Source organism: Nannospalax galili, unplaced genomic scaffold (assembly GCF_000622305.1).
Source record: "Nannospalax galili isolate Female #2095 unplaced genomic scaffold, S.galili_v1.0 scaffold5488, whole genome shotgun sequence".
NCBI lineage: Eukaryota > Metazoa > Chordata > Mammalia > Rodentia > Spalacidae > Nannospalax > Nannospalax galili.
In genome coordinates, this window is record NW_008357602.1 from 1 (window position 1) to 10,342 (window position 10,342).

General features: G+C 44.3%; 1 protein-coding gene across 1 annotated transcript in view; it reads left to right on the forward strand.

Annotated features, from left to right (window-relative positions):
- Nucleotides 1-9,162: 9,162 nt before the first annotated feature.
- Nucleotides 9,163-10,342, forward strand: part of LOC108490048 — a gene marked incomplete at its 3' end in the record, with an annotated part of 3,367 nt that continues 2,187 nt past the window's right edge. Inside the window, exon 1 of the mRNA XM_029557243.1 lies at nt 9,163-9,222. Within this exon, the coding sequence (XP_029413103.1) occupies nt 9,163-9,222 (60 nt within the window). The remainder of the gene's footprint in view (nt 9,223-10,342) is intronic.

The following is a 10,342-nucleotide window of genomic DNA, read 5'->3' on the forward strand; positions in this document are numbered from 1 at the left end:
TCCATTTTCGTGATGTCTCATGGTCATAGACTAGGCAAGCCCGGGCATGTCTGGGGGCCCAGGCAGGTTTGAGGACTTATAAGTAATAAACAGGGTCCTCTAGCCCTGAAGATAACAGTCAGCACATTCCACAGCCCTGAGGGCAGCGCACCCACCAGAGAGGGCTCCAAGACTGTAACCAATCAATTCAAAAGTATGTTAGTGCACGCAGGCTCTTTGGACTAATCAAAATATAACTCTGTCATTCCCCTCCTCCCTTTGTCTGAAACCTATGAAAAGCTCCCTCCCCTTGCAATCGGGGCTCTCAGACAGACCTACCATGTTAGTTTGGTCTGAGAGTCTGAGCTTAAGCCTGAATAAAGACTCTTTGTTCTTGCATGCTCTCTGGACTCTGGTAATTCTTGGGGATCCGTTCTCTGGGCACAACAGGATCCCTTGGAACTGAAGTTATAGATGATCATTAGCTGCCATATCAGTGCTGGGAATCGAACCTGGGTCCCCTGCAAGAGCAGTCAGTGCTCCTAACTGCTGAGCCATCTCTCCAGCCCCCATTATCTCCCATTTTAAATGTGAGGAAAATGGGCTCAGAGTTAAGGAATTTGGCTAGGATCACAGTAAATATCAGAGGGGAGAGGACAGTTGGATCTTGTGATTTGCACAAAAACTAGCTGTCCTGGTGCTCTCCCCAAGTCCTGATCTCAAGTCTCTGTCCTGGGCTAGGCATGGAGTTCCATATTCAACTGCTTGCCTCAAGCTTGCTAGTTTAATCCCTAGCACTTCAAAAACAAACAAAAAAAGCCTTTAGCTGGGTGTAGTTACCATGCCTATAGTAAGACTGGGGCTGGGGGGTTGCTTGAGCCCAAGTCAGAGCCAGCCTGAACTAAAAAAAAAATCTCTCTCTCTCTCTCTCTCTCTCTCTCTCTCTTCTCTCTCTCTTCTCTCTCTCTTGGCTTTGTGAAAGCTGGGCAAGTAGTCTGAGTTGTAGTGAGAGGGAGGGAGGGAGGGAAGGAGGGAGGAAGGAAGAAAAGGAAGGGAAGGAAGGAAAAGAAAAACCAGGTGTGGTGGTGTACACCTAGAATCCCATCATTCAGGAAACTGAGGCAAGGGCTAGCCTGGGCTATATGAGACCCTGTGTCAAAACAACAATTATTATTTCTTAATTAAAAATAATTGCTGTGGGGTAGCCAAGATGCTGCCTCTTTTTTAAAAATTGTATTTATTATTTTTATTTTATGTGTATGTGTGTATTGCCTGTGTGTAGGTAAGTGCACCCATGCCATGCAATGCCCAAGGAGGACAGAAGAGGCTGTTGGAGCCCCTGAAACTGGAGTTAGGACAGTTGTTAGCTGCCACATGGTGCTGGGATTCGAACCCAGGTTTCCTGCAAGAACAACCAGTGTTCTTAACCTCTAAGCCATCTCTCCAGCTCCATTGCTGCCTCTTTAAAATTAAAAAAACACTACTCCTTGATACCTCATTATCAGTCATAAGTAGTTTGCAAGGCCCAAGCATTAGCATGTATCAACTCATTTAACCTTTTCAGTAACCCTCTGTAAGAAGGGTATTTAATGGATGATAAACTGAGGAACTAAGTAACTTCCTTGAGGCCTGCCCACCAGTCAAGCCCTGATCCAGTGAGTCTTTTTGGTGACCACCAGGAGAAGCCAACCTCAAGTCAGTGGTCTCATAGACCCCCTCAGAAAAATGTATGGGCATGCATGCACGCAAGCACAATATTTTTACGTACTAGGAGATTCTCGGATCCCCCTCAAATTGTTGCCTAACCACCAGGCAAGTAGGCAGATAAGGAGAACTTGCAGGGCAGAAGGCTCAGCTTGGGAATAGTCTGTTGTCTGGAGCCAAAGGACGAACCATTGAGCTCTAAAAGGTTTCATTTACTGAGGATATAAAAGGAAAATCCCATATTTACTTCATCCAAGAAAGAATCAGAAGCAGCTTTCCCACAAGCTCCCAGTTTGGATTATCTGATTACTCAGTTTGTGTCCCACACCCAGACAGTGTGAACTGTGGAGGAAAGTTTTATAATTCTGCCAATGCATATTTATGGTTTCCAGTCCCCGTAGGGTCTTAAATGCTGCTTGGCATCTCTTTCTTGAATGAGGTGAGGCTCACACCCAGTTCCCACAGTGGCCATGATGCACCTTCTTCATAACTCAGGAAGCTTTAAAAGTGTTCATGAAGAGCCAGGCCTGGTGTCATAAGCCTTTAGTCCCAGCCCTCGGGAGGCAGAGGCAGGCCGATCTCTGTGACTTCAAGGCCAGCCTGGTCTACATAGTGAGTTTCAGGCTAGTTGGGGCTACAGGGAGACCCTGTCTCAAAAAGACCAAAAAAAAAAAATGTTCCTGAAAAGTCAGGTGTAGTGACCCATGCCTTTTAAATCCCAGCATGAGGAGGCAGAGGCAGGTAGATCTCTATGAGTTCAAGGCCACTGTACATTTTAATTCCCAGCTCCAGAATTTTTATGCTGTTCATCCTCCACCTGCATCCTGAATTTTTTTTTTTTTTGGTATTTTTTGAGACAGGGTCTCCCTGTAGCCCCACCTGTCCTGGAACTCACTATGTAGACCAGGCTGGCCTTCAACTCACAGAGATCTGCCTGCCTCTGCCTCCCGAGTGCTGGGATTAAAGGTGTGCGCCACCACGCCCAGCTTGCATCCTGAATTTTTGTTGAGGATTTTATGTAGCCCAGGCTGGCTTTGAAATTGCTATATAGATGAGGCTGGGATTACAGACATGCACCACTGTGCCCAGTTTCTATCTTTTGGTAGACATTGATGCAGAGGTTTTCATGTCTGACACTGGGCTGGGCTCTGGGATAGCATCCTAGTTTCTGTTCTCCTAGAGCCAGAGAAAAAGGCCATTGTTTAACAAATAATTACACTCATTATGAGGGGAAGTTGAGGGAAAGTTGAGGGGACTCTAAAATGCATTGATCTGGGGAATTCAGAAATGTCTCCCTGAGAAAATGACAGTTAAGTTGACTCTTGAGAGATTGAATTAAGTTTAGGAATATGCAGAGTACCATGGGACAGTAAAACTTTATACCATTTCCCACAGCAGACACAAGCAAAGTGGCTCCGCAATATCCAGGGTCACAAACTGACAACTACAATTTTCTTAGTTTTCCCTTCAGACAAAAAAGCTACCACAGATTCAAGGGTGACTTCCTTATATAAAAGATCATGGCTGGCTGGGCATGGTGGCACACACCTTTAGTCCCAGCACTCAGGAGGCAGGGGCAGGTGGATCTCTGTGAGGTCAGTTCCAGGCTAGCTGGGGCTACAGGGAGACCCTGTCTCAAAAAGACCAAAAAAAAAAAAAAAGAAAAAGATGATGGCTGGAGGGGGGCACTGAAAGAACCTGGGTTCCAGCACTCACATGGAGGCTAACAACCATCTGTAACTCCAATTCCAGGACTTTCTCTTCTGGCCTCCATGGGCACTTCATGACATGGGTCCAGTAACATGTAGGCAAAATATTCACACACATAAAATAAAAAGAAAATTTTAAAAACTTTAAAAAGATCATTGGAGAGACGGCTCATCAGTTAAGAGCACTGACTATTCTTGCAGAGGATCTGGATTTGATTCTCAGCACCCACATGGTAGCAAATAACAGTCCAGTCTGTAACTCCAGTTCCAGGGATCCAACATCCTCTTCTGACCTCTGAAGGCATTGCACAAGATGGGTGCACTTATATACAGTACAAGCAATACACTCATACACATAAAATAATAATGTTTTTTTCAAAAAAGATCATAACTGGGGCTGGTTCTGGGACTGGACAGATGGTTAAGAGCATGAGTGGTTAAGAGCACTGGCTGCCCTTGCAGAGGACCTGAGTTTGGTTCCCAGCATATACAGAGGGAGGCTCACAGTCAACCTGTAACTCCAGTTCCAGGGGATCTAATGCCATCTTCTGACCTCTGGGACACCTGTGTATACATAGTGCACATACAGAAAACACACACACACACACACACACACACACACACAATGCCTAAAAAAAAATTTAAAGGCAGATGTGGTGCCAGCACTCTGGAGGCAGAAGCAAGCAGATCTCTGTGAGTTCAAGGCCAGCCTGTTCTACATAGTGAGTTCCAGGAAAATCAAAAGGAAGGAGTTTGGTTTCTAAAATGCCTTGGTTTAAAGGGCATGAAAATTCATCATCTTCTTGGGTCTTTGTGGCTACAAATATGTCACATGCCCACCTCAGATATGCAAGAAGCAAGATGTGACCTTAGTGATTTAGATGAATGATTTAGTTTTCAACTGCATGGTGCAGTGAGAACCCAAATTCCATGAAGAAAACACTGCCTACAGGATGACTCATTTGAGGGTCAGAGGGTCCCCCAATTCTAGACACATCAGAAGAGCTCTTCAAAACCTTCTACTTTTTGCACAGTATTTTTATTAACATATATTAATTATGTATGACAATATGCTTCATTATGACATGTTCATGTGTGGAATGCATTTTGAGCATATTCACCCCCATTTCCTTCTTTTGCCCCTCCCACGCCTACTGACTCCCCTCCTCTTCCCAACTAGTCCCTGTTCTTTTTAAAACATATATTTAAATTTATTTCTACTCTGTGTGTGTGTGACGTGTGTGAGTCCAGGCCCTTGCATGCAATAGCTCCTGTGTGGTGGTCAGAGGATAACTTTTGGAAGTCAGTTTTTCTCCTTCCATCTGGGTGTCAGGGATCAAACTCAGTGCCTCAGACAAGCACCTTTACTCTCTGAGACATTTTTTGCTATTGTTCCTAAATTTTATCTATAAATTCATACAAAATATGCCAGATCAATGCTTTTTTCCTTTGGTCTTTTTGAGAAACGGTCTCCTTGTAGCTCCAGTTGGCCTGGAGCTCATTATGTAGACCAGGCTGGACTTGAACTCACAGAGATCCGCCTGCTTCTGCCTCCCAAGTGCTGGGATTAAAGGCGAGCACCACCACACCCAGCCAGTTTTATTTTTTTAGATTTATTTTATTATGTATTTATGTGTGTATATATGTGAATATGTATGTGGACACCTGCACATGTCAGAAAAGGGTGTAGGGTTCCTTAGAGCTAGAGTTCCAGGTGGTCGTAAGTCACCTAATGTGGGTGCTGGGAACTGACTTTGAATCCTGTGAAAGAGCAACAAGTGCTCTTAACTGCTGAGCCATCTCTCCAGTCCCTTGGTTTTTTTTTTGTTGTTGTTGTTGCTGTTGTTGTTGTTTGTTTGTTTTGTTGTTATAGACAATATATCATGTATCCCAGGCTAACCCGGAACTCACTATGTAACTGAAGATGACGTTGAACTTCTGCCTCCTGCCTCTACCTGTCAAGTGCTTCAGTTACAAGTATGTGCCACCATTCCTGATTTAAACAGTGCTGAGTCCAGGGCCTTCTGCATGCTAGGCAAGCACTCTACTAACTTAGCTACATGGCCAACATGCCCAAGAGTTAAGAGAAAGAGAGGTAAGGCAGGAGTGGCGGCACATGCCTTTAATCCCAGCACTCAGGAAGTAAAGGCAGGTGGATTTCTATAATACCAGGCCAGCCTGCTCTACATAGTGAGTTCTAGGACAGTTGGGGCTACAGGGAGACCTTGCCAAAAAAAAAAAAAAAAAAACCCCCCAAGAGAAAGAGGTGCTCTAGAAGAAAGTAAGACACACCCCTGAGCAAGGATGTTGGTTTCTCAAAAAAGAATCACATTACATCATCTTCACAATAATCATGCATATCATTTTGGTGGGGTTTGAAACTGTTATTTTCAGAGTTGCTGGGGGCTAGTTCCTGAGGGGCAGCTGACAAGATCACAATTGGTAAAGTAAAACTCTAGCTCACAGGGATGTAGGAAGGTAGGACATCACTGTAAACACAGTTCATAGTTGTGTTTGTGACATTTCCAGAAAACATATAAGACAGGAGTGAGGCCGTACCCTTCTTCATCTTAGCCCAGAACTCGTCATGTAGATCAGGATGGCCTCAAATTCACAGAGATCTAGAATGAAAGATTTTTAAAAAAATATTTATTTTTATTTTATGTGTATGAGTGTATTGCCTGCGTGTATGTGAGTGCACCCGTGTCGTGCAATGCCGCGGAGGTCAGAAGAGGGCTTTGGATTCCCCTGGAACTGGAGTTAAGGACAGTTTGTAGCTGCCATGTGGGTACTGGGAATCGAACCCAAGTCCTCTGCAAGAGCACTCAGTTTTCTTAACCGCTGAGCTATCTCTCCAGCCCCAGAATGAAAGATTTTTATGCCAACTTTATCATTTGCCACCTCGATCTGGTAGAATATCATCTATCATCTATCTATCTATCTATCTATCTATCTATCTATCTATCTATCTATCTATCAATCATCTATCATCTATCTATCTATCATTATTGTCTTTTTGAGACAGGGTCTCCCTGTAGCCCCAGCTATATAGACCAGGCTGGCCTCAAATTCACAAAGATCTGTCTGCCTCTTGCCTTCCAAGAGCTGAGATCAAAGGTGTGTGCCACCATACCCAGCTTATTTATTCAATATATATTTTATTGAATGTTTGTGCGTTTCATACATCTTAATCATATTTAGACCCCCTTCCCTATCTGCTTCTCCCATAGCCCCCAACAAGATTTCATGCGTTCTGTCATATACATTAAGGCCTATTGAGTCAAATTTGTGTCCCCAGATGTCCCTTGTGGTAAATTTATACACTGGAGCCTGGTCAGCCTATTTAGCATCACTCCTTTAAAGAAGACCAACTTGCCTTCACCCAGCAATGATCAGCTGCCAATAATACCTTGGCTAAGGTTGGGGCTTCTTGTCCATTTTTCCAGTTCTGTGCTGGACTTTTGTCTCCTTTGAGTCTTTTTAAAACATTTTTTTAAATTTATTTTTACTTTTTGGTCTTTTTGAGACAGGGTCTCCCTATAGCCCCAGCTGTCCTGGAACTCACTATGTAGGCCAGGCTGGCCTTGAACTCACAGGGATCCACCTGGCTCTGCCTCTTGAGTGCTGGGATTAAAGGCGTGCGCCACCACGCCCGGCCTTTATTATTTTTATTTTATGAGTATGAGTGTTTTGCCTTCATGTATATAAGTGCACCACATGTGTGCACTGCCCTGCAGAGGCCAGAAAAGGGTGTCAGATCCCTTGGAACTGGATTTAATGGATGGTTGTTAGCTACCATGTGGGTGCTGGGAATCAAATCCAGGTTCTTTGCAAGAACAGCAAGTGTTCTTAACTACTGATCCATCTATTCAGCCCCTGGTTTGAGGTTTTTGTTTTTTTAATTATTTTTAATTAATTAATTAATTAATTTTTTTTTGTCTTTTTAAGACAAGGTCTCCCCAGCTGTCCTGGAACTCACTATGTAGACCAGGCTGGCCTTGAACTCACAGTGATCCACCTGCCTCTGCCTCCCAAGTGCTGGGACTACAGGCATGCACCGCCATGCCCAGATATTCCTTTATTTTTATGTGTGAGTGTTTAGCTTCTAAGTGTAGCCATGCCTGTGATGTCATAAGAGGACACTGGGTCCCCTAGAACTGGTGTTATGAAAGGTTGTTAGTTGCTGGGGCTGGAGAGATGGTTCAACAGTTAAGAATACTGGCTATTCTTTCAGAAGACCTTGGTTTGAATCCCAGTACCCACACGACAGCTAACAGCTGTCCATAACTCCAGTTCCAGGGGATCTGAGGGCCTCTTTTGTCCTCCGTGGGCATTGCACAACATGGGTGCACTTATGTGGGCAATACACTCATACACATAAAATAAAAATAATAAATAAAATATTTAAGAAAGGTTGTTAGTTGCCATGTGGGTATTGGGAATCAAATCCAGGTCCTCTGTAAGAGCAGCCAGTGCTCTTAACCACTGAGCCATCTCTCCAGCCCATTTATTTATTTATTTTGGTCTTTTTTGAGACAGGGTCTCCCTGTAGTCTCAGCTGGCCTGGAACTTGATATATAGACCAGGCTGGCCTCACAAAGATCTGCCTGCCTCTGCTTCCTGATTAAAGGCATGTGCCACCACACCTGGCAGCCCATTTATTTACTTGTTTTGGGGATAGGGATAGGGTCTCACAATGTACCCCTGGCTGGCCTTAAATTCACCATGTAGAGCAAGTTGGCCTCAAACTCAGAGATCCACCTTCCTGTGCCTCCTGACTGCTGGAATTAAAGGTGTGAACAACCATACCTGGCCTTTCCTACCTTCTTTTCTTCCTTCTCGCCTTTCTTTTTTTTTTTTTTTTGAAACAAGTTCTCATGTATCCTAGGCTAGCCTCAAACTAGCAATGTAGCCAAAGATTATCTTAAATTTCTGTTCTTCCTGTCCTCACCTCTCAAATGCTGGGATTATAGACATGTGCCACCATGGTGATTTGAATAATTGTCCCCCATAGGCTCCAAGTATCTGAACACTTGGTCCCAGTTAGTGGCAACTAACTTTTGTTTGCAGGGGTTTAGGAAGCGTTGGCTTTGCTTCATCTGTATGAACTCTCAAAGCCCGCCCCATTCCCAGATTCACTTTCTGGGCTTCTTGTGCCTTCTTGAAGATGTCAGTCCTCAGCTTTCTGATCCAGCTGCCTCTTGCCAAACCTCCCTGACTACTACAGACTTAATCCCTCTGGAACCATAAGACCAATAAACTCTTCCTTCTATAAGTTGCCTTGATCATGATGGGCTTTTTTTTAATTTAAAAAAAATTTTTTTTTTCTTTTTGTCTTTTTGAAGCAGGGTCTCCCTGTAGCCCAAGCTGTCCTGGAACTCACTATGTAGACCAGGCTGGCCTTGAACTCACAGAGACCTGCCTGCTTCTGCCTCCCAAGTGCTGGGACTACAGGCGTGCACCACCACTTTTAAATATTTTATTTTTACTTTGTGTATGAGCATATTGCCTGTATGTATGCAAGTGCACTCATGTCATGCAATGCTTTGAGATCAGAAGAGGGCATTGGAGCCCCTAGAATTGGAGTTACAGTTGTTAGCTGCCATGTGGGTGCTGGGAATCAAACCAGGGTTCTCTACAAGAGTAGTCGTGCCCTTAACCACTGGGCCATCTCTCCAGCCCTGGTATTTTTTTTTAAATTAAGATATTTTATTTATTATTTTTATTTTATGTGTATGAGTGTACTGCCTGCATGTGTGTAAGTGCACCCATGTCATGGAATGCCCCTGGAGTGTTACAGTCTGATAACTGCCAAGAATTCAACCATGAGGTAGGAAGGATTTTATTAATGGATTTTATTAACAGCCAGGCTGTCCCTGCACTCCAGGAGTGAATACAGAGCCCAGCCCCAAAGAGAGTCTGCAAAGACTTTTTATACATATTCAGATATTTCTCAAAAGCAGGAACACAAGGGGGCCAATCATCATGGTTCAAACTCAAGCACATATTTGCATAGGTCAGTAAAAGTTTAAAATTATTATCGACCCCCTAGAGCAAGCAAGCAAGCATGGACAGAAGCAGATACGGAGTTAGGCAGCAGCTTATTTCATCTTGGCCAGACATGTGGCAGCTTCTAAGAATTCCTGGTCCCCATTGGGTGTAGGCAATTTTGGGAAAAATGGAAAATAACTAGGCCAGGTCATGCAGGATGGTAAGATGGATGTCTTTTAGTCAGGGGCCTGCTACATGGAGGACAGAAGAGGGCATCAGATCCCATGGAACTGTACTATGAATAGTTGTTAGGCACTGTGTGGGTGCTGGGATTTGAGCCTGGGTCCTCTATAAGAGCAGCCAATGCTCTTAACCCCTGAGCCATCTCTCTAGCCCACTCATGGTATTTTATCACAGTAACAGAGTTGTAACTAATACAGAAGTTGGTACCAGAGAGTGAACTGTTGCTGTTGAGGAAACTAGGTGCCACAAGCCCATTGTCAGCCAGAAGCCAGAACCAGCCTTATCTAAAAGCTCCACAAGCCCATTGTCAGCCAGAAGCCAGAACCAGCCTTATCTAAAAGCTGCAAAACAGGCAGGCACTGCTGGTCAAGCTTCAAGGATCAAGCTGTAAACAAATCTTATGGGCGGAAGGACCACCCTTAGGGCCCGATACCAGTAATCCCATTTCCCCTTAGCCCCGACCCTTACCCCATATCTCTGTGTGTTTTTGAAATTACTCTGTGTTTTTAAATTAACAAATAACTGCTCTTCTGCTTCTGTACCCCGCTTCTGCTCTATAAAAACTGCCAAACCCCAACCTGGGGCGCGCAAGTCCTCCGAGGAGACTCTGTGCCCACAGGTACCTGTGCATCAAATAAACCTCTTGCTGTTGCAACCCGAAAGGCTGACTTGTCCTCAGTGGTTTCACTCTTACACAACAATGTGTTCAAACAGCA